At 36.6% G+C, this 25954-nt stretch overlaps 1 protein-coding gene across 1 annotated transcript in view; it reads left to right on the top strand.

The window, feature by feature from the left end:
- Nucleotides 1-25954, top strand: part of LOC140243389 (uncharacterized) — a 122679-nt gene that overhangs the window by 1996 nt on the left and 94729 nt on the right. Inside the window, exons 2-6 of the mRNA XM_072323070.1 lie at nucleotides 1489-1612; nucleotides 4085-4177; nucleotides 4957-5141; nucleotides 8096-8260; nucleotides 12222-12550. Of these exons, the coding sequence (XP_072179171.1) occupies nucleotides 1489-1612; nucleotides 4085-4177; nucleotides 4957-5141; nucleotides 8096-8260; nucleotides 12222-12550 (896 nt within the window). The remainder of the gene's footprint in view (nucleotides 1-1488; nucleotides 1613-4084; nucleotides 4178-4956; nucleotides 5142-8095; nucleotides 8261-12221; nucleotides 12551-25954) is intronic.

Genomic DNA, 25954 nt, shown 5'->3' with positions numbered 1-25954 from the left:
TGAGGCACAGCAGCCTTGTGGGTAATGATGCCACCATTCAAATGTAATATGGAATGTGCGGAAGTACATTCTATTTGTGTGCCAAACTGGTGCAGGGCTGCCAACATTGGAAACTAGCTGAAAGTGAGACTCCCATAGGCCAATGCTATAATTTAGGAGTCAAAATGAGTGAGATCAATAGAAGTGCATGCAAATGAAATAAAGTTTTAAAGTGAGAAAGGACCAAAATGAGTGAGTCTCACTCTCAATGAGTGAGAGTTGGCAGCCCTGCTGGTGTTGCCCCAAAGATGGGAAGACAATGCATAATGATTAGTCAATCTCTGAAGGAAGATATACCAGCATACAATATGTGTGTAGTGTCTTTCTGATGGTAATTACTTTTTGCCATCCCTTCTTTATAAAAGATGAGCAGTACATATTCTAGTACAGATACAGGGATGTGGGAATAGAATATTGCACAAAGACTGATGAAATGAAAAAAATAAACAAAACTCAACTTTACATGTCTTACAAATGTAAACTAATCTGGTAAAATGATTAAAGAACAGTTTAGTTCAAGTTTGTAACCATTATTTGACGAAAGTGATCAGAAAAATTATACAACATTGGGCTTTCCAGTGCGGGTTCAGTTTTAGATTTACAGTATACTTTCACAATGTACACATTGTACAACTCATCTACACTTTTGCACACATTTTTTCTCGACAGGATTTACAAAATTGTGCATGCTGTACCTTTCTTGATAGGTTATAATGCTTTTTCATCAGTTAAAATTTCATTTCATTTAGTAAATAAACAAGCAAAGTATAGCCAGCATAATGTTAATGTTCAAAATTAATCTTCATACATATCTCTCAGACAGATGACAGCAATGAACCTTGATCATCAAAGGTACAAATGCACAACCCTGTGAAATTCTTAAATTACAAAAGTTTTATGCATCCATCAGAAAACTAACAGCTTGTTTTTAAAAATAACTACAGCCAGTTCTCCCATCTTAAGCATCCTTGTTCAAACTAAGGCCTTTCTATTTTTTCCTTTTTTAGCTGTAGAGTTTACACTTATACGATATGTATGTTTGAAAGTACTGTTGTTTAAGAGTTTAAAATGCAGCAATCTGTACTCTGTAGAATGTGAGGTGTAAGCAAAAAAAAAAACAACAACAACAACAAACAAACAAAAAACAAACAAACAAAAATTTGATTTAGCACTGAATCCATTTTAGGCAAGCAAACAATGAAACTTTGTACATGATTTCTTCCCTTGAAACAATTACTGTAGATTGTATCTTTCTGTAAAGTTCCTGTACTAATTCTCTTTTTACTTAAGGATTTTGTTGTTGTTGTTTTTTTATTTGATATGTTGCACTTTAAGATCCTTTATTCATGAATCACTAGAATTAAGAAGAAAGTGAAAAGAGGACACATCATGTTGTATTTAAGCAGAAAAAATTATATTATTTTTTTTTCTTTCTGTGAATCTGTTCAGGTACTCAGTGGTATGAAGGATGTTATTGGTCAAGCATTACATCACCCTCTCTTGGTCAGTATATTGTGAATGAAGATGTAACAGCAACTCCCGCCAGTTGCTGCGCTTACTGCTATTATGATGGGTAAGTGTTCAAAACAAAAAATGACAACAAAAGTAGTGCCTATTATGATAAAATTTGAATACACTCGCTGTTTACCAAAGCCATTTTGAATGACCAAAGGCACAACATTACAGTTAAAGATGAGTTCTTTTGGGGAAGTGTGTATACAGTAGTGGTATAGTGACATGCTCTCACTCTGAAATAAGGTTCTGTGTATAGAATATTACTTTGTTGCATTGCAGTTGCATGGTTTTGCAACAATACCATGATATTCCCCCCCCAAAAAAAAAAAAAAAAAAAAAAAAGTTATTTGGATTTTTAAAAATCTTTTGAGGAAAATGGAGAGGGAGAGAGAGACATTAAGAAAAGAAGGAAGAAAGGAGAGAGAAACAGACAGCATAACATTCTTTGCTCTAGGCCTATACTTTTTGTTTTGATATTTAATCTTGCAATGGACTGGATGAATATAGGACTATTAAAGTGACATCCATTGATTCTTGATCATGTTGAATGCACTATCGAATCTTAATGACATTGGCCAAAAAAGTTACAGTACAAATTAAGTGCTGATTGTGTGTGTGTGGAAGATCAATTGACGTTATATGTCAACTTTTTAGAAAGCCTCGTCTGGCATTTGGCACACAAATTTCAATTTTTGTTTTCTTTAATTCTTTAATCTTACTGTACACATATTTCAATGCATTATTTTTATACTGGTCCAGAAAATCTGTTGAAAGTGTCACTTTTTCCCCCCATGAATGGATTTTCAGTAGGTTATAAACCTAGTTAAAAAAAGCTATTAAATAAAATTAATAAAATTAAATTAATAGATGTGTCACACCAATCTCTATGTTCATAGAAATTCATTTGTATACAATGTAAGTTGTACATGGTTTGAAGAGGCAAACAAAAAGACCTTTATATTCAGGTGCAATCATAACATACTGACTGTTCATGCATATTTTGAAGTTATTCATTAGAAAATTTTGGAGTCTACTCTTTATCTGTACAGTACTTTATAAGAATCAGAGCAAGCGTGTAATAGTGTGAGTCATGAGTTTTAGAATTGTCATCCTTGCCTCATCATTCCTGCCAAATTTGCTGTACAATGACACATACAATGTACATTGTATACTCTACATTGTTAGCTGAGTTCTACAATACAATAAACCTATGAAAACTTGAAATGGAAAGGTTCTTCAAGATACAATGTACACCTGTACACTGTAGATGCAGTATACATACTTTTGGTGTGGTTTCAAATTTTATATCGTTGGCATTTAATCATTTATTCTTGATTTTTCATACTAATTCAGATGCTGTTTAAATTTCTTCCTGTAAATATACATACTGTAACATTGCAATTTATCTAAATTATCAAATTCAAGATTCTTTTCTTCTTTACAAAGCAAAGTCTCCAGTTTTGATTCCTGGAACCGGAAAAAAAAAATGCTATGCAAATTCACTGTTCTGTCTCATTCTTCTTCAGGGAAAAAAAAAAAAAGATGCAAAAAAAAAAAATACATATATGCAGAACTTTTTGGCAGAACATTTTAATTTGATTTGTTGTTGTTGTTGTTGGTGTTGGTATTGTTGTCAGTTGCTGATTGAGGCAATTATATCTTTATGCCACTAACCCAGTCAAGTGTATACAGTGTACATAGGGACAACTTCAATTGAAGAGTTTGTTTGCAAAAAACCGATAAGTCCATTTTTGAAGATTTTGAAGTTCGGTCTCTGTCATTAAGTACAAAATAATACCTTTTAAATGATATGTTGGTCACTACATAGGAAGGTACATTTTTGAAGTTATGGTCAAAAGAAGCAAAATTTTTCTTATTTTTCTCTTTATTTTTCTTGACCTTTAACTGCAAATATCTCCATTTGACAATTTTGGACTTATTGGTTTTTGCGAACAAACTCTTCAATTGTATGCAGACATTGAAAAGTTGAAAAGTTATGCACAAAATTTTGTTTGTAAACTATCCATTCCTCAATTGCTAGTCATTTCCTGCATTTTTCACTAGATATGAATGATACGTGTACATTTCTTTTTCCTTAAAAAAAAAAAAAATGTTATGTAGAGCGTAAAAAAAAAAAAATCCAGTTTGCAAGGGCCCTTTACTTTTGACTGACAGGCAAATTCCCATTCACATTTCTTGCCTAGTGTAGCTTTACAATAATAATAAAAAACAACAACTTGTAGTTGCCTCAATGCAAGCAGGCATATGGATACTGTATACCAGTAGTGCAGCACCATGACAGTTGTGTTAAAATTCATATCTTTTTATTAAATTCAAATCATTAACTGCATTGTTGGGTTATTTGTAGGTCTTTGATTCTCTTAGTTTAATTCATTTTCATATTTGGATAGATACATTTTGTACCACATGTAAATACATCAATACAATGTACCTTGTACATTGTTTATTATAAAGGAGTTTCCTCTGTAACAATATAAACCCTAAGTACACTTTTGTTGTTCTTCTGTAGCTTTGACTATGCTGCCTTGGGAAACGGCAGCTGCTGGTGTGGGACCTCCACCAGCCCCGGCCTCGAGGCGCCGGAATCAGCATGCAATACAACGTGAGCAATTTGTTTCCTTTCAGCACCAATTTCATGATTCGCATGATTCTCTGTTGTGCAATCTTTGCTTTGTACAAAAAAAAAAAAGAAGGATATAGTGAAGAAGATTCTTTCCATGAATATGATTGTTTCTCCATTTTGTCATGTTACTTGTGTTTTCTCCTTGTAGTGAGAGAAAGGAGAGACAGAGATTCAGAAAATAAAGAATGGAACGAGGGATAGACAGAAAGTATAATAATAAAAATAAAAGGGAGAAGCAGTTTGCAAAGATGTAAATAATTTAGTGAAAACATTATAATCTTCAAATTATTCAATTTTTCCATCTCAGTAATGAATTTTTTTTTAAAGTATTTGAAATGGAATTGAAGCTGATTAAAAGAATATCTTCTCTGGTTCAGTGGTACAGTAAGTGTTCCTGAAGTACTGTCTCATTGCTCACATTTAACGAAACATTTGTTTTCTGTTGAGATACTGGTTGTGGTTCACTTGTAGTATGGTTGAAAATACTGCAATTTCTTGAATGGCAGGTTTCTCAATAATATGTCAGTGTTTTCCAAAATGGTACTTGTATACTGATTCTTTTGGATATTTGTTCTGAAAAAGTCACATTCCTCATGTCCAGTGAATCATTGAAATAAAGATTTGTCAAGAAGAAAAAAAAAAGTCACAAAGTCCATTCATTATTGCAATGGCAATGTCAAGGTTGTCACTGGATGCTCCGTTGTGATTTGCTGACATTCAAAATAATTTCCCCCTCTGTTTGTTGTGTGTTTTTTCAGGTGTTTTGTAGAAAGTTCTCATTTGCCATGTGGAGGTGGCATGGAGGCCATGAGTGTGTACTCCACCCTTGGACCATACATTCTGACTGTCAGTCTCAGTAAAGGCTCCACCACTGTTCAGACTGGCACTACATCGCTCTTCGATGCCAGAATAGAACTAGCGAGCAGTGTGAACACTTCCACAGGTAAGAAACAATCTTGTTTACACTTTCATATTTTACTTGTATTCAATGTATTTATGGTTGTGTTCTCTTTCTTCACAGTGTATTTGAAACAATGCTTACAACAGACAGTGTTATTTGATTTGTGTAAGGACACAAAAATGTTTTGAATATGTTGGTATGCTAATACTAAAGCTTTCACAAATTTCACAAGTCACTGTTGGGCTGTGAAATTAACAACATGCAAAAATGTTGCCATGTACAGTAGAGTGGTGTGCACTTATAGCGTCCACGTCAAATCACGAAAGCGACATCTTGCGAAATTGTCAGTGACCCTGTCATTCGCGAAAAATGCAAATATAACAGCTTTTTCAGCACCAGAAAAGTTGAAATTCAAATCCTGATGGGTGTAGTGACATATATGCTTGAATTATCGAAAACAAGAAGTTCAGTTCAGAGTGAATGTCATGCTTTGGGGTATCTAATGGAATTTTGAATTACTTCCTAGTCTCCCAGAGTGTTTCCTGAATTTCTTCCTTCATGCGATCAAGAGTTTATTGTCAGCATTCTACTGATCACATGCCGATTTAATCTAATCTGATGTTTATTGAGTACACTCTTGCGTGCATTCTGATAATATTCAGATGTGGTGTTACAAAGTTTATTTTTTTGTTTTTCCCGTCAGTGGGATTTGAAATAGAGGGAGTTTTGTTGCTTATTTTTCCATGTTTCTAAATCCTTGATTTTAATGCATTAAGGTAAATTTTTCAGTATTTTGAATTTTGAGGTTCTGATGCTTCCACAGAAATTTGAGGGCAAGTTTTTTTTTTTAGCCCTTTATACTGTATGCTCTTTCTGGACTGGGTGTTGGGTGGTAACATCCCCTTTTCCTTTTCTTTGACCTGAAATTTAACCATAAAATTGGGATTCTAGCCGTAGTATCTGTCAGCACCTTGTTTACCATCAGCTACAATTCCACATGTTGCCACAGCAACTCTGTGAGAAAGTGCAATTGTACCATTTAGCCTTCTAAGCCTACAAAGTCTAACGGTGTTGCAAAAGAATACTTGTAAGACATCTCTGCTGATGGAATCCATTGGAGTAAATAAATGTGCTCCAGGTGTCGCGATGAAATACATTTTGATAAGAGGATAAAAAGTTGCTTTGTTTTGTTTTGTTTTGTTTTGTGTTTTGAGAGAGAAAGAGAGGGAAAAAGAGAGAGGGAGGTACATATCGGAAGCGGGATAGAAAAGGATGAAAAAGATCATCTAGCATTTAGCTGTTCTTAACTTTGTCTGAGCTTTTTTTTTTCCCCCATTTTCCTCAGAGGAATATGTTGCTTTTCCGTTTTACTTGGAGAAGATAAACTTGACAATGGCTGCTTTGTTTCATGTTCAGCCAGGCTTAACTGGCACCTGACACTGATGCGCTCTCTCTGTCTTTCTGTCCGTTTTTAAGTCTGTATCTGTTCATCTTGTGATTTTGGGGGACTTGAGCAGCTGTCTTTGGTATCGGGATGGTTTTGGGAATCTGATGAATTTTTCAGTTTTTGTATAGTGACAAGCTTAACTGGCTTCCCTAGAACTAATGTGTTTTAGACTGTCTGTCTCTGTTATGAGTGAGTGAAACATCTGCTTTGAGTACTCAAATTCTGTGACTTTAAGGGGAGTGTGATCACTGGTTTCAGAGCTGGGCTCAGCTGGTAAGCCTCGCCTCTCGCCCCCTCGACCCCAAGATGAAGGGGGTGTTGGTGGTCCGCACTTCCCAGCAAGAATCCCGCAGTTGTCCTCATTTGTACTTTGCATTCATGCTTTCAAACACCTTGACTTCACCAGAAATTCATTGTTTGAATGATTCTGTTTGAAATGATATTTTGTTGTTGTTGTTTGTTTTGGGTGTGCTTGTTTAATTTTTTTGTTTGTTTGTTCATTTGTTGTTGTTTTTGGGGAGTGCAAAAAAGACTGTGTCTTTTAATATGCCATTGAATTCACACTCCAAGCTTTGTCGTATAGTTTGCAAAGAGATCCGAAAACTGGATGTACCTGCTTAATAATTTGAGTAAATGCTGGATGTCACTGGCTCTCATATGACATACAAACTGCAACATCACAAATGTCGTTTAGTATTTTTATTACATGTATATTTTTTTCATCCCATCAAATTCAAGAACATGTTTCCTTGTCTCATGGGTGTATCATGGCAAGGATAATGCAACTATCATATTTGTGTGTTGCTGGTTTTGATTGACACATGTGCTGTATGTTGTCATTTTGTGTATGAATATCAAATTTTACAGATTGGGATTGGGCTCTGTTTTCTTTCTGCATCAATGTTTAGGGACATACAACGTATCTTGATTAAACAGTGTGTAACACTCATATTTTTTGCTTCAGGTTTTACACATTGGGTTCATGTTTCAAACATTGTCACTGGCTTTTCAAAAGGAAGGAAGCTTCAAGATCTGGCTATTGTGTGTGTTTGCTGAGCACATGTTTGACCGAGATTAGGGATAAAGAGTTCTTTTACACTCATGGAAGACCCATTTGTTTCAGACTGTTTTTTAATTTACTTTGCAAATGTGGACTATTCTTCCAAAAACATTGTTAGATGATATGCATTGATTTTTAAATATAAACAGGAAATTATTTTTGCTGATGTCACATGTTTGACAGTTGCCATTTCATGTACATGTTTGTAAAAGCAGGATACTTCTTTCATAGCAATGTAGTTTCATAGAAGAGCATACATACATGTAGAATTTCTGTTGAAGTGTGATGTTGGTGATAAAATTTGACAAGGAAAATCATTCCCAGATGTATCCAACTCCAAATGTTTAGTTTGAAATGTATGGCCTGCAACATAATGCTTTATTAAAAAAACTTTGTCAAATAAAAATGAATCTGCTTTCTCTTTTAATAGCATTCATACACAATGTATCAGAATGGTTTAATCTCAGTGATTCCATTCACCCATTTCAGGGTTTACTCTTGGACAAAATGAGAATGAGGAACTCCAAGATGCTGTCAATGTGACATGGTCCATCAATGGGGTAGTGGTCAAACGCGCAGTGGCGGCTGTCACCAACACTTCAGCAGCTGCCAACTTCCTCCACACGTTCAACCAGGTTGGATCCTGGTCTGTAGGTGAGTCTGTGTGTGTGTGTGTGTGTGTGTGTGTGTGTGTGTGTGTGTGTGTGTGTGTGTGTGTGTTTGTGTCCACATAATCTCATGACATGTGAGACACATGAGAATTACAGGTTTTGTTTTTTTTTTTTATTTGTTAAAATGCAACAACAAAAAATGTTTTATTTGCTGTTGTTCACACATCACACCCCCCCAATAAAAAAGTCATCTGGCTGTAAGTAAAGAGCTTTAAAGTATCTGAGATATGATTTATAAATTCAGTGCACACACTTGTACGTGTACATAGGATAGATGTGCTCTGACTCTGTAGATATGCATGATAAACAATTTGACAGCCACAGGAAAATGGAAAAAGAATGACATGAAAAGAAGCAAAAAATCAAGCAGATGGTGTATAGGAAGAGAGATTTATAAAAATGTAGGATTAACAATTGATACTATATAGGTTGGTTGAGAGATGCATCATAGATAGATAGATAGATACATGTAGATAGATAGATAGATAGATAGATAGATAGATAGATAGATAGATAGATAGATGATAGATATACATGTGTGTATAGATAGATGTGTAGCTACATGAGGGTAACAGTAAATGTCATTTACTATAGAAAACTTGCTTCACCACCACAGCTGGTGTTGAAAAGATTTGGCAGAAAGAGAAAAAGAGGAATAGAATGATGCAAAGGAAAACAGCAAAAAAAAAAAAATAACAAAAAAAAAAAACCCAGAAGAATAGAAAAAGAAAAAAGAAGATTGATAGAACATTTGTATTAAAATAGATGGAATAATAGAACTACAGATGTATGGGGAGAGAGAGGGAGAGAGATCTTTGAATATTTGTCAGAAATGATTTCAAGTTTCAACCAAAAAGAAAGTGTAAGATACATAATGTAGTAGTGAACATGAAATACAGAGAGAGAGAAGATAGTAAGACAGGCCAAACAACAACAGCAAAAGACTGGGTTTGTCAGAGAGATGAAAAAAAAAAATAGAGAGAGTATGAGCAAGATTAAACAGAGACTTGAAGATGGAGAGTAAGAAAAGTGTTGTACATTTTGTAGGTTGCTTTCCTGTACACTCTGTTGTGCGCTAACTGCTGATCAGGGTCTTGTCAATAATATGTTGTTAACGCTCGGACTCCTACACTCTAGGTGATGTTATGCATAGGTACACTGTACCCATAGAACAGGTATAGTGTGTCCCCAGAGGTGTGTGAATACTGGTGACAATACCATCATCCAAATGTGGCTCAAAAGAAGGATTTCCACCGGTTCAAACATTCATTCCCCATTCCACCACCCCTCTCTGTAGCCAACTCGTGTCTGCCTGCGCAAACATTTCAAGGGTTTCCTCTAAACTCCACCGCAGGGATTTCGCTGCACAGCCAGTGGCAACCGCCCAATTCACTCTTTGCGTATACAGTGACAGTGTAGGGATTTGAGATGAAAGGGGTTTGGGTTATGTAAGAGTTTTGAGAAGAGATTGAGAATGGAAAAATGGGGCAGAGGAAAAGTGGTTGTGGGGTGGGGGGTTGAGGAGGGGGAGTTGTTTCTTATGCAAAGTTTGTCTGGGGGGTTTTGCGTGGGTACAATGGACAGTTATGTACCCAGAGCAATGGGAAAAAGAGACTGAACAAATTGTAGGGAAGACTGCCATACACAATGGATGATCAGTAGCAGATTATTTGTCGGGATGCCAGCTCAAAATAGGATTAGACACATGCAGGTAGAAATTTGTCGGTGTTTCATCACAGGTTGTGCTAAAAATAAAAATGAATACAAAGAAAAAAGGTACATGTATCTTGGCAATCAATTTTATAAAGTATGTCATCCGTTTCCAGAGGGAAGAGAGCATATTGGAAAGTACATGGTCGTAGTATGTTAGTTTAACATGGAAGACAGTAGGATTGTTTAAGAAGTCGTGAACCCGAGGTTTTGTCTTTTTAGCAGTGTTCCCCTGCATTTGATACAAGTAGCTACAAAAATGTCATCCCTTCTTATCATAAAAATTTGATTTTATCTTGAAAGTGATGCTCCGTGGATGTGGATGCAATATTCCTGAAACAAATCCATTGTTTTCATGACTGACATTGTGTTAATTGTGTTTTAGTGTTTAAATTGAATTTTCATGGAGATATTAAATGTGTATTTTTTTAACATTCTTTAAATAAGATATTCGTTTTTAACTTCAGAAATGTACATGTATGGCTCAGGCATCTTTAATCAATTTGTGCGTTTTCACTTACACATACAATTGTACACTGTACAATGTACAACCCTAAGAACAGAAACATTTCAAGTTGTGTCCATATCTACAATTATGTAAAGTGTAATCATCATTTATCACAGTAAACCCTCCTCAAACAATTTGAAGGGAGTGTGAATTTGACAGCACACTTCAGGCTCAAATCTGCAGTGTGTTGGTACAATGTACAATTGTAGGTGACCGTAGTTAAAGGGGAAATCCAGTCCAAAAACAAGTTAGTCTGATGAAAAAGAGTAAAATCTTGCGAGTTCAATGATAAAAATTTGACTGAAATCGGATTAAAAATAAGGAAGTTATAAAATTTTGAAATTTTGCTAATTTCTACAAAACAGTTCTTGTACAGTGGATATGAATATGCAAATGAGTGAGCTGACCATGTCATAACCTCACAATTTTCCATTGATCGTGTACAAAAAATGACGAAAATTCAAGGTTTTTGTCATTGAAGTTTGAAACATGATATTATTCCTGGTTTAATAACTTCAGAATAGTGATCAGTTAGATATCAGGATTTGAGCCTCTGGCATAATTGCGTTTGAATGAAAAACTGGAAATTTCAAAATTTTATGTACAAACTATATGGCAAGTTGTGAGGGTATGACATGCTCCCTTTGCCATTTGCATATATTGACCGTTCAAGAACTGTTTCTTCAAAAATTAGTGAAACTTCAAAATGTCATAACTTCCCTATTTTTCACCCGATTTCGATCAAAATTTTACTGTTGAACTCGTAATATTTTACTCTTTCTTATCAGACTAACTTATATTTGGACTGGATTTCCCCTTTAAGGCAGTGGAAGACTTCAAATTTTAACCCGTTGTGGACGAGTCCTGAGTATACTCGAGCAGTTGTCTATGGGAAATGCGTGTTGTATGCAAAGTATTAAAGCCCATCCTCAACTGGTTAAAGTAAAGTTGACCACATGACTATCATAAAACTATAATGAATGAGGGAAGTGTTGAATATCATTTCACCGTGTTCAGAGTCTGTACACTTCAGTGCCTTACAGTCCCTCTAATAGTCTCTCCACACACTTGCTGTAGGGCAATACGATGCTTTGTAGTGGTTTTATCGCCATTGTGATATTTTCTTATCAATATTTTCATACTGCTGTACTTGAATACTGAACAGATTTTGTGATAGCATTGTTGTTGTGATTGGAATGTAATGACTGCTTTGAGAAACTTTAGAAAGGAATTATTATCATACTGGCATGTATTCAGGAATTTTAAAGTTAGGCTCATGCTTTGTACTTTTTATTCATTTTCTTATTTTCTTCTCTCTCTTTTTTTTAAACAAATATCTGCTGAATGAGAACAAATGGCAGAGCTTTCACTCCAGTTTCTACATGTCTTTATACAATTTTCAATGTTGTTTTCTATACTAACAGTTGGTGTTTGAGAAATGACACAAACATGATTTATTTTAATGTTAACACGAGAAAATGACAAAGAAAGGGACTATAATAGGATAGCCTACATATGCAAAGTTCTGTAATGTCATGTTTTTTATTGAATAATAGATACATGTAGCGTAATTATATTGGACTCCGTGATTGCTAATGATTTTATTTTAGATCGAAATGCTTCCCTTTCCTCTTCAAATGGTAGAAAGATGTTGTTCAAACATATTCTTGCCTTGTTTATGGCTGCACCATGCTTGGAACACCTTGCATTTTGTTTGTATCTGCAGAGGTTACAGTCACCAATGCAGTGTCACAGGTTCATAGAGCCACAACGCTGCACGTGGTGCAACCCATACCCTCTGACCTCCAAGTCGTCCTCCGACCCGGTCAGGGCAACATCCCGTCATGTGTGCCCGAGCACGACAGCCTCTCCTCCAACCTGCCCGTGGTGGCGGTCTTCGTCAACGAGGAGTCCGAATTTCAGGCCTACCTGTCCATTGGCGTCAACTTGACGTTTGATTGGTGGTTCTCGGACGACGGGAGTCATGTGACCTCCACTCCCTATTTGGAAAACGAAGAATCTTGTGACGGGAACATGTGTCTCCATTCACACCAGGTAAGAATTCAGTTTTGATGCAGGCGTGTGTGATTCAGTTTAAAATTGAATCAGTTTACAAGCAAAATGTGCTGCATGAACGCAGATACGTGGAATGGTTGAGGTATTTGTGCTTCTAACACTAGGAGACACAAAAGGGTACGGGTATTTTCCAAAAATATTTGTGAACAACTTGATGCACAATGACACCACACTTTTATCATGGCATACTTGTACCAATGATACCTCAAGAGCAGTGCAAAAGTACTGTATACGCCGAATATTTCGCGGGGTTTTTGTATTCTCGAATTTTGTGAGTCAGGTGCTATTCGCGAAATTAAAGAAACACAAAAATATTGACTCTGATCCCCGATGTGAATGTGACGTACGCGTATACACTTCTCCGTGCAGTACAGGACTCGCCGATCGCGAATTTAACCACTCATGAAATCGTCGGGTGTTCCCGATTCGCGAAAATTTAGACTTGCGAAATATATGGCATTTACAGTACTTGTATACGCCATATATTTTGCTAATTAAGTCATGTAGGACAACTTGTGTGTAGGTGAATTTGTGATCAAGAACCACATTGACTGAATAAAATGTTTGTTTCTCAGTTTTCAAGAGAAAGTATAACACACTTTCCCATCTTTGATGCTATACAATGCCCTTTTACCATTATATTTCATGACAATTCAGTCAACTTGTGAGATTTGAAAAAATGTAAACATTGAAAAATGTACAATTTGTGATGAAGGTAGAAAAACCCCCAAACATTATTGTAGGCAGCTGGTTGCCTTTTGAAAATTAACACTTCAAAATCTGATGGTGAAACATTACATGATGCCCAGGGAGAACTGTGATGATATCCTGGATGCATATGATGCTTGTGCATGTCAACAAATATGTCTGTGTGTTAAAGTGTGTCTTAGAGTCTGTACACATTGTTTTTGTTGTCATAGTCTTTTTGTTGTCCTTAAAGATAATATAAAGTTTTGGTATTACCTCAAAAGTTTCCCTGAATTTCCTTGTCTTAGTTTGTGTTTCAGGTTAAAGTACCTTTCATATAACTAACACTGTGAGACTTACTCGCCCCAAAGTGCTCTCATGTCTTAGTAATCATTCAATAATGGTTTCGTACCAGAGCCGCCGCCGTACGACGGCGGCGAGGTAGTACACGTATTGTGCGAGATAACTGCGACCAGCAGCGTGCAGCCCCATACGCATACTGAGTAGCTAACTGCCACCAGCAGCCCCATATGCATAGCTAAATGGGGCTTCGCATTGTAGCTTACAGGATCATGACAGATTTAGTATCGCGGGTAAATATCAACTTAAAATCCAAAAATTTCTTTAATTTGAAGACTTACCAGTTAAGTTGAAGTATTGAAAACAGGCATTGGGCAACGTTTGGTTTTGCCAATAGTCCCTTTCTGTTCGAATTGATGACTGAATGTGACTCGGTCGAGAGGACCTTGGGAGAGCTTCACTGAATTGACGGCCAGCGCATGCGCACACAAGCATATCTTACCCGTTCATGGATTTGAAATTTGTTCGCATGTGATGTGTGCGTATGCGCTGGTCATAGTAATCAGTGTATGTAGCTCTCCAAAGGTCCTCTCGACAGAGTCACATTCAGTCATCAATTCGAACAGAAAGGAACTATTGGCAGAACCAAACGTTGCCCGAAGCCTGTTTTCAAGACTTCAACTTAATTGGTAAGTCTTCAAATTGAAGAATTTTGTGGATTTTAAGTTGATATTTACCGCGATACTAAATCTGTCATGATCCTGAATGCTACAATGCGAAGCACCATTACGCTATGCGTATGGGGCTGCTGGTCGCAGTTAATTGCATGATTACTAAGAAATGAGAGCACTTTGGGGCGAGTAAGTCTCACAGTGTTAGTTATATGATAGATACTTTAACCTGAAACAAGGAAATTCAGGGAAACTTTTGAGGTACCAAAACTTTTTATTATCTTTAAAAGGAGAATGAAACCCAATAGTGTGTGCTTTGAGGGAATGCAGCAATATTAGTAGAACAATTCAGTGAGGTTTAGGAAAGTCAGGCAGTCAATTGAACAGTTGCATTTTTTTTTTTAATGATTAATTTTGGTGCGCCATTGCTGGACTGTTAGAGAACACTTTAACATTTTGTGAAGTCATGCATGGACAACAAAAGGTTATCTCAAATGAGAATGCTTATGACTACAGATTTTACATGTTAAAATTGCTATCCAAAAATACTTTTTTTCCCCTTAAAGCTGTGAGACAAGTTGTACCGACTTAAATCCGTGGGAATTTCAAATGCCATCAACTTTCCAATGCTGCAAATGTCTGTATAAAGGTCGGGAGACAGAGATTGCACATGTTCATTCATGGGAATTCAAACGATGCCCACCGTCCAATGCCAGAATTTTTATATTGTTATTAACAGATTTTTTTTTTTTTTTTTTTTTTTTTTTTTTTGGGGGGGGGGGAGGGGGGGTCATCAGAGAAAAAAGTATAGATAGACAAGCAGTGGTACAAGTTGTTGCCGAAAACAACAATAGCAACACAGGAAAATCACAAAGAAAAGCCAGAACAAGGTGAAACAAAGGAGACAAGTTTGATCTGGGAGGAAGGGTGGGTGTATAATTTATTGCCTGTTTGTGCAGAAGCAGCAGGCAGGTCAGCTCCAGTGGGAAAGGAGAGGTATCATCGCTATCTTAGAATGCTGTCTCTTTTGGATCTCAATGGGAATCCCTGGAAATATGGGTGCATTCAGGGTAGAAGAGACTCAATCTGAGGGGGAAAAAAAGCATTTGATAGACTTGCTTCTTCTTTCAAGTCCTACAAACAATATGAAACTTTTAAAAAGCAAAACACAACCAATAATGCCCCCCCCCCCCTCCTCCTTGAAACTGTTTAGTGCTGACTACAACACTTTGGCATTGGTATTGAGGGCGGTGTAGTACACAGTCAGTTAGGCCTCTCGATGTAGCCTGTGTGAAAATTAATACCGAGTGTGCTTTTCATCTGTAATGGGAAAATTTACTTCTGAATGCATTTTAATGCCGAATTTTATTACATGAATGCATACATATCAATTTCAAACTTGGCTGAGCAAACATCATAATAGAGAAGAAATCCACTCCAGAATTTTATCAATTTCATAAGAAAGTGAAAAATATTCCCTACAGAATGATGCAAAAATGATCTAAATTGGATATTAAAAGAAATATTAAAGGAAGTTATGACATTCTGAAATTTCAACATTTTTCATTAAAAAAAAACTTCTTAACCAGTCATTGTGAATATTAGATCAACAAGTTGATGATGTCATGTTACAAAAATGACAAAAATCTCATGTTTCAGCTGTAACTTGCCTTAAAACCATCCAACACTAAAGAAGAACTCCAAGAGCGCAGACCTGCACTAAGGGGCTAATTTCCACAATAATCATGTTCTTTCGTAGAGATCGGTAATTTCCACTCGTACATATGCATGCTGAAAATCACCCGATTTCCAAATATAGAAACCTTTTATTATGTCATCAACTTCGAGCTGCGCGGTGCGCCTTGCCCTAGCAGAAACTACAGAACGCGCTTTATTGCACATATGAAAACCTCAAAATGCGGAGCTTGAACTGCCAATTTCATTGACCCTACGATTGTACCTGCCAAAATATTGAAAATCCTTCATAAAATCCATCAAATTTTCCGGATCACTACCAAAATTTAATCATCTGTTCCTTGTGTCATTTTCAACCTTTCCTGCAAGTTTCATCCAAACCTGTTCACAACTTTTTGAGTTATTTTGCACATGGACAAACCAACGGTAATGAAAACCTAACCTCCTCCCTTGGCGGAGGTAATACATGTAAGTAAGAACGAATGTTCACTGTACTTTGTATGGAACTATGCTTTTACCGTTATAAGCTATTGAAAATATAAAATTTTTTCAGAATTTCATATTTAATTAACATACAAGAAAAATTGTGAGGGCATGACATACTGTTGTAAGGACTGGTCAGAGAAATGTTTTCTGAAGAAAATGTGAAATTTCAAATTGTCATATCTTCCTGATGTCTTTTTGTGATTTTTGTCATTTTTGCAACATTTTGTAAGGATTTTTTTTTCTCGCCTTTAGAATCTATTTGTTGTTGGGGTAGCTTTCCTTTTTAAAGACCTGGTAGCATTGAGATCCGTTTTTAAAGTGGGAAGGCTGGCCTGGCTCGGATATATTTGAGAATCTCTATAACATACTGCGAGTAGTTTTTATCACTGATTCCTGTAAGTACATACATAGCTGAAAAATGTTGACTTTAACAGAAGGTTGCCAATGAGTGTTGCATCCATGCACATTTGCTGACGAGCACTATGTGTGATTTTTGAATGTTACCCAGTGGGCAACAAATGAAGACCGATTCAGTCAGGCCACCCTAGTTTCCCCATGCTACTGGGTCTTAATAACCCGTTGAAGACAAGTCCCGAGTACATGTATACTCGGGCAGGAGACTATGAGAAATGCGTGTTGTAGCAAAATCAGCCCATCCGATCCTCACGCTGCTTCAATGGGTTGAATGGTTTTACTGAGCAAGATTATGTGTACATAACTACATGTAGTATATGATCATAATCATGTTTGCACCTTGCATGCATAAAATCCAAACATGAGATATGCTTGAAGCTTTAAACATATTGTCGCTGGGGTGACAAAACCTCGTATCTCAAAATTGTCAAATGTTCAGGAGAGCGAAAAAACATGGCGGCCAAAGCACTATAGTGAATGGGAAAGCCTTCTCTTTGACATGTCATGGTGGCTTCATTTTTGGAGTAAGAGAGTTAGGATTTGGCCAAGACATCACTTGACCCATTATTTGACCATTAAGCTAAAAAAAAAAAATTTTGACATTTTTGAGATACGAGGTCTTGTCACCCCAGCGACGATATGTGAAAACACATGTACTGTATTCAGTTGCAATGAAAACATCTTGACGGAAGAATTTCATGAATTTGAACATGTACTGTATGTAGATGACGTCTGCGTAGTGTTTATGTCTCCCATACCTTTTCCAAAAGTATGTGCACATTCTATTAAACTATATTTGCATTTTCATTTGAATTCAAGTATTATATTTCTTGCACTGGAATTCATGTGCCATATTAAAGCCATGTTTGTACCATGTGCAAGTCGGTCGCTCTGTACACACTAGCTCATAAAATTGTCTGTTGAGAATGAGAAGGGCGTTAAGTTGTCTCGAACACTATGGGTTTAGTGGCAACTTAACGCCCTTATCATTCTCAACCGACGAAATGTACTTTTGTTGAAATATCACCAATTATTTGATCAAGTTTCAAAGAAGAATTTTCTAAGTGGATATGAAAGCAGTAATGACATGCAGACATATTTGGAGTCATTTTTCTTTCATAGATATGAGAAACGTGCTGTTGTGTAGTCTTTGCAGTGATTGGGATGAACCAAAATGTTGCTTTAAATAAAACTAATAGATGAGTGTAAATGGTTCCTTTTATGAACCAATAAATATAGAATTATCTCATAAATCATAAAGCAGGTCATCAACAATGAAGAGGTGAAGGGGATTGGGTAGGGAATGGTGCCATTGCTGTCATTAGCAATATACAATATTTATGAACAGTAAAAACAATAAAATAAAGTGGTAGATCCATTTTCCTTCTTCTGTTCCTATCTGTCAAGAGGTACAATGCTTTTATGACAGCTGTGTTTCTTTGGGACCTTGTGTTGCAAAACATGCTCCAGAAAATGTTGACCCAGTCCTCAACACAATGCTTGCTCTTTTTTCTTCTTTTTTTCATTGTTGAAAGAGAGATCTATGCATGCATTGTATTTCACACTAGTTAGGTTCACATGCTGTTCCTAGACTTTAAGTTTATGTTGAAACTTCTAACTCTGGATGATTAGCTTGCAGTTTAGCACCATGTGGACACACTCGAAAGTTAGCAATCTTAAAGTTTAGTTGATGATTAGAACCAGGAGGCATCTTTGCATAGGGTTTACGCTCTCTCCATGAGCGTCAGGGGGTCCCAACTTGTAGTTTCGCTCCGTGTGGACACAATAATCAATGAGCTTGTGAGTTAGCGTGAATCTCGCTTCTCGATCGCATCTGGATCAACCCCCAGCTGCGCTATTTTGTTTGGGTACATGTATATGGTCATCTAGCAAAGACTCTGCACTTCCGGTGTAATCATTGAGTCGGATTTGCTCGTACACTTTGTAAGTTGTAATTTAAAGTTTAAGTGCATGTGTGAACCTGTGTCGTGAATTCACGAGTGGAGCTAATCATCGAGAGTTTAAGTTTTTGATCTAAACTTAAAGTTTAGGAACAGCATGTGAACGTAAAGTTCTACATGTACTACATGTATTACAAATGAAGCAAAACCCAGTCTTCCATTCTTCTTGTCACTCACTGTTTTTGTTTTGTTGTTTGTTTTTTTAAAGAATGATAGTCCATGGTTTTTGTTTTATTTTTATAGGGAAGGTATATTTTGCACCCAATATACATGTACCACATCAAGGTATGGGTTATTGTGCATTCACTGCAATATGAAGATAAACAGAGTGCTGATTAATGATATGATGCGATATGACATGATACAATACATTGAATGGTAAACGTAATTGGATATGATACGGATTATACTCCATATATCATCATCAAGTTTCAAGTTTCAAGTTTTATTTAACCAATTCATTAAACATTTGACATTTTACAAAAGGATACAGCATTAAATACTCAGTACTGCATGAGATGACACCCTGGGATGTTGGAAAACGTTTGAAGCAGGAAGAGATACAGCTTCTAAATGAAAGTATCAAAGCAAAATGCTATAAAGTAGAGCATCATGTAAAGTTTTTGTGTGAGAGGTTTACATTTCAAATGTTGGTCTTGACTCTCTAATATTTTCATATTGTTCTAAGCTTTTTCTCAAAGATCTTTCTAGCTCTAGGATGTGTGCAATTATGTTGATGACAAACAAACCATATGTGCACTGTACTTGATGTGAATTAAGCGGTGAGTTTTAAGACTGACTGTAACCCAATAGTGCCTGGAGATGTTTGAGTAACTGGTCCCAGTAATGAAGAAATAAGCCTTGAGTATTGTGAGTGAAGTGCGTAAATTTCAAAACCACCCTCAAGTGGGCGATAGATCATGAAATCGTGTGTTCCCATCTAACCATGAAAGAATAGTAAATACGAATAGGTTGAGAAACTGATTATTATTATCATTATTTTTTTTTACTCGGCTTTAGATGTCCCCTTTTCCAAGTCTTTGATAGCAACAACAGAAATGCAGTACTGCCTATTGGTAATGTTAAGGCCTGTATGAAGAGTCACCGATAAGATCTTAACATGTTGACCGTGCATAGCTTTTTACAGCAAAGAAGATTAAAAGATTTTTGCAAATTACATGACACTGGACTTGAGATTCCAGTCTATTTCCTGGGGGGGGGGGGGGGGCATTGTTGGGCTTTTTACATTTTACACAGTACAAGTGCTCTTCATACAATAACCCCAGCCACACAATTTTTGCCTATTGCATAGTCTTGACGTGGAGTGCACACAACTTTGAGGATTAAACCAACACTCAGTTTAAAAAGAGCTTTAGAAGGGGGCTTGACTGTCTGTTCTTGCAAACGGATGATGAAAAGAGGCTTTAGCTACTAGATTTTTACAAGGCTGTAGGAGGAACAAAAGGTTTTTTAAACTCTTTATGTGCCATGGTGGAAACCCCCTGTGTGCTACGTTATTCTGAGACACCAACGAAGTCATGCTTTGAGAAAACATTCTGTTTTTCAAATCTGTTAAGCAGCAACTTCTATAGATTTCTGTTGAAAGCTGGACATGTAGTGAGCAAAGTTGTAGAGAAAATGCCAAGGTTTGCTGTGATATAAATTGTATGACAAAAATTGATGATTCTTTTTCTTTCAAATGACCAGTAGCTGTTGTATATCACTGTAAAGGCATGTCTTTTGCACGCATAACAATGACAGAAACTTAGAATTTACACGCAAATCCATTAGGGAACACCACTTGATACATGTAGTTAATCACCTCATAAAATGCAAGCTATATGTGAGACGAACGGAAGCGCGAGAAAAGCTTTCATTGTACTGCGGCATTTGGCGATTTATCGATTGGTTTGGGCGGCTTTGTGGGTTTGATCAGAATATGTGAATTTGGCATGCTGTTGACTGAGTCGCACGTGCAAACGTGGCACATAAAGAGTTAAAGCATGCTCCTTTCAGCTCCTAGCTTTAATAGACAACATACACGTAGACCTACATAGGTACCCCTGAGTGGAACAGTGATTCCCAGACATTTGTGCATGTCATATTCTCCCATGATTGTAGTTCTATTTTTGTGCAGATTTTTAGTCCAAACAGTTACAACATCCCTATCATTGATATGATTTTTGTCAAACAGCACCTATTTGTACCGAGTAGTATTCTATCTTTCTGACCTTGATAGTCAAATCCTAATGGCATTGATTAATAAAAGATATTATGACAGCGCTGATTTCTAAAATGTATTATTTATAAAGAATTTTGTTGAAATTGTGAATGATTGACATGTTATTTTTTTTTTCTCGTATGCGTGTTATGTTCTGGAGTCACTTTGTTTTGGCAGGTTGGACATACAACGTACAACTTGTACAGCAGTATGCTCATACTTAGCAAAAATCAACTTTTTACGGCTCTACAGTGTATTTGAGATTCAGGGATCCATCTCACTGTATTTTTTTTTTTTTTCAATTCAGATGAATTTGGTGCAACTGATCTCCCTATTATCGTTTCACTGTGCCATTCATTTTTGGCAACCATGAGGCAAGTATTGTGCTCAGCAGAAGAGCTAGCAGAGTTTCCCCCCCCCCCCCTCTTTTTTTTTTTTTTTGGGGGGGGGGGAGTAATTTGTGGCTGTTCCCAATGTATGCCATTTTCACAAACTGGGCATTTCCAAGAATATCAAGCTTGGAACTGCCGTCACTGATGACAGCTTCAACTGACCCATGTCAAAAGCTGCACAGAAGCTCGTCAAACTGGTCATTTTGACAAGGCCACTCTGAAAAAAAACACAACTTGGCAGTGAATCCCTAAAAAGTCTCCTTTTGCATTCATTTTGGGGTATTTTACAGATCTGTGGTTTTTCAGCTCTTGTATTTTCTTTTCTCTGACCTTTCTCTCTCTATTGGCGTCTCCTCTCTCTCTCCTTCCTCCTGTTTTCTCTCTCTCTCTCTCTTTGCCCCTCTCCTTTTCTTCTTTTTGTTTTTAAAGTCAACTAGATTTGTCCTTATCAGTGGGAGGATTTGGCATATAAAGTTGCTTACTTTTGTTGTACAAGTAGGTTTTGCCTAAATTTATTTTGATGCATTTATTATTTATTTATTCTTTCAATTTGTTTTTACCTCAAAAACATAATAGCAGCCAGCATATAAAATCAATTTGAGGTGATGTGGTCACATTTACAGGCATGGGTAACTAAAATCTTGCAGCTCTCTTGGATTCGTTGAAGTGTATCAAGTTGTACCAAAAGGTCCATTGTGTATATTAAAATGCTATCATAAAAATAATTTTATATGCACATTTTCAAGTCTGTCTGTTGATTGTACACGTAGGAATGAATACATCCCACTTTATTGATTGCAAATGAAGCACTTTAACATGTTTCAATTGATAACACACAGTAGACATTCATACTGGTACGGTAGTTAGATGTGAATGTTCAAGTTTGGCACCCAGATTTCTAGCAGAATCAGCAACTACACCATAAACAACGGTTGTATCATGAGGTTAATGATTTCAATCAATTTGATTACTCTGTCTAGATTTACTTTGTAAAGTTTGGAACCTCAGCTTCCTCTGCATTTTAGTAGTCTGAGACTGTCTTGAACTGACTATAGTCTTTTAATCTCAGATCTGCTTGTAGATTCTGGCTAGCATCACACTGTTTACTATCTTTAAAGACATTTAATATTACAAATGATTGTCTGCATGACATCATGGAGTTACATTTAAGTTGTGATGTCCAATAATATCCTGCAATGTGGCTAAGTGCAAAAACAACGACAACAACAATAACAACAAAGTTAACAACAACAACAACATTGACATCAACATCTTTGGGATGTATTTTAATGCATTTACAAGGGTAGACCATGCTGGACTGGTCAAGAGTTATTTTTGCAGAGCAAACTTTGTATTTTGCAGACACACACATAACAACCTAGCCACACACATGCGTGTATTGCACACACAAATGCATGCACACACACTCAAAAAAAAAAAAAATAATAGAACAGAGATCAGAGATTGTGGTCGAATATCAACTGTCATCATGCGCAAATTGCCACACCAATATTGTGATTTGGTAAAATACAAACTTTTCTTTGTTCAGACCAAATTCGTGGTGAAAGAGTGGCCTGTTTCGCACAAGAAACCAGACATCCCCTTTTTCTGTTCTTTCTTTGACTGTCACCGGCTCAAACTTCCTCTCGTATTTACCGGCTGAGCATATGATTTCTCCAGGGGATAAGGGTAGCTGGAAGAGTCAATTATGTCCAGAACTGGAGTGATTTTTGCATGCTCCACAAAATGAAAATACAGAGTTTTTATTGTTGTATGCAACTTATCAGATTTTTCTACTCAATTACATGTATATTCTTTATTCAAATTGATGAAATCTTTAATGTTCTTTCCATCTCAGTGTATGGTCTTCGCCACTTCCTATTTTGCTCTCTCATTCTTTTTACGACATTGTGTTCACAGTCTTTTGAACTTGTATTTTTTTTCCTAAATGTGATATTGTTTATTTAATTATTGTGTTGCATACATGTAATTTCCTTTATTTATTCTGTAGATATTCTTGCTTGTCTGTTACATGTATTAAAGGATGTGTACAGTTCTGGTCGAGGTGGGGATTTAGCTTTTAACGTTTTGCGAGATATTCAGAAACCACTCTATGAGATGTCAAAGAGCATGCAGTTCTAAGGGGTATCAAAAGTTTATTCGATGAAAATTGGTTTTGAAATGGCCGAGATATCCAAAAACAAGGTGAAACAAAGAGATCCTAATAAGGTTGTGGCATGTCGCATTTTATTATTAGCACTTTCTTGGATATCTCAGCCATTTGAGAACCAATTTTCATCAAATGTTGAATCCTTCTTAAAATTACATGCTCTTTCATATTTCATAAGAGGCTTTTCATTATCTCACTTAGGAATGTTCAAAACATGAATCCCCACCTCAACCAGTACTGTACAGTCCCTTTAATGTGTGTTCCATGTATGCATAAGATGTGTATTCCCAGAGGTGTAATTGTTGTATCTCCCAGTTTGAATTAAAAATTGATTCTTCATTATAGGTTGTAAATTTGAAAAGAATCATGAACATTGAAAAGCTGGACGTAATTCAAACTCTGATGCATACAGCATGCAGAAAAATGTGAAATTCTGTATGTATCATTGATTAGATATAAAATTCAATGTTTTCTCTTTTTTTTTTTGAACAAGTGTCATTTGTCAACTGATATTCTTGAAATTCAAGCGAAAATTACCCATTAAATATGAATTTCAGTGATTGCAGCAATGTAATAGTAGAACACATCAGTGCAGTTTCAGGAAAATCAAACAATCCATTCAAAAATCATTAAATTCTACAGTTTTGGTGCCTCAATCACTGGTGTAGAAAAAGGCTACAATAGTTCATGATAGTACAAGAGAGGAAGAATATTTAAAGAAAATAAAGAGAATTTTACATACATTATTTGCATTTGTCTGGCATATATATTTGATATTTTCATATCAAAACTCCAACGTTGTATAGCAACAACCAAAACTCGGATTATTAAAAACGTTGATTTAACTTTACTTGATCTGTTTCAATTTGAATGTTTATGAGTCAACATAGCAGAATGAATAACAAAAAACGTCGCTCATGTGACAAGTACTCTATGTGTCTCCATGGGATTCTTTGGTAATAACTCAATGGTTTGGTGTATACATGACATTCATTATAGGTCCCATGCCACATGGCATTGTTGAGCACTACTCCAGTAGTTTGAAACTACTTTGCTGTCGCAAAGACGTAATAAAGAAATAGAGGACATTATTGTAGTTTACATGCGTTCATATTGGGCACGGCGCCAACGGGCATCCTGCCACGAGTGGGCGCCAACAGGCTCGCGTGCTCCCTCGCATGGTGTGAGAAGCAGAGATTTCTTTTCTCAGTGGAAGCACTGGGAAAAAGACAGGTGCTGCTTGAGAAATTTTATGTCCCTCTCGGAGAGAAAATGTGGGGCCATTTTCATTCTTGGAAGAAATCTTTAACTTCTGTGGTTTGATGCGAAATCGGATGGTGGTTCATTGAAAAGTTCTTGCAACGTTATGAGGTATGGGAATTATGCAACAAAGTTTCAATAGGAGGAATCTTTGGATGGAGGTACAGTACCCCTCACAGTCACCACATTCCAGCATTCAGCAGAAATAATGCTAGATTTTGGCTAACTTTCAACAGTTTCAGCTCTCTGTGGAATACATAATTGAGATCTCATACTTCTCACTTAATATGATTTACTATGAGAACTGTACACATGTACGCTTGACTTTTATTTTGTCAAAATCCAGTTTGAGTTTGTCCAGCGGTGATGTTTCAGATTGTTGTAGGGAAGAAAAGAAAATCCAGCTCAACTTGCAGTGTACCCTCCAATCTGTACTTAAAAATGTTGATAAATGCCAGGCAGTATTTGTTGGTATCAACAAGCCAAATCAATCACTAGTATTGAGCCTGTTGGTGGTCGCAGACCAGTGCTGCAAGCATGGTGGATCGAAATGGAATTTTTGGGTTCCTTTTCATTCTTCCTTTTTTCCTTCGTTGTTTCTTCTCTCCTTTATAACATGACATGTGGGTGTGGCTGGATGGCACAGAAATGATAAAAGATGGTCCAACATGATAATGAAGATGGGAAGATGATCCAGGATGATGAGTCCTAGAATTGTCCAGAGAATACAACCTATTTCAGTCCTGTCAACACTCCCTTTGATGGCCGGCCGGCTGGCCGGCTGTTTGGTCACAAGCCCTCTCCGCCAGAAGAGATAAGATCTGAAACAAAAGAAGGATAAAAAAGAAAAAAAAAATGAGATGGAGAAGAGACGAGATTGAGAGATGCACAAAGATAGGGAGATAAGTTGATGATGGGAGAAGTAGCATTAGAGCAGGTGGGTGGTTTTTGAAGTGGTGGGTGTATTTGATGCATCCTTTTCTTGTTTCTCTTTAAATAAAGAGACAATACAGGCTCTGTCTTTGTAAGCTATATAGTAGGGATTTGAACTCCTCCCACTGGGTGTTCACTGTTCTAGTTGATGTAGCCCTTGTGATCACTTAGAAGTTTGTTCGGTCAGTGACAC

This window comes from Diadema setosum, chromosome 20 (assembly GCF_964275005.1).
Source record: "Diadema setosum chromosome 20, eeDiaSeto1, whole genome shotgun sequence".
Taxonomy (NCBI): domain Eukaryota; kingdom Metazoa; phylum Echinodermata; class Echinoidea; order Diadematoida; family Diadematidae; genus Diadema; species Diadema setosum.
This window is presented reverse-complemented; position numbering and strand designations above follow the sequence as displayed.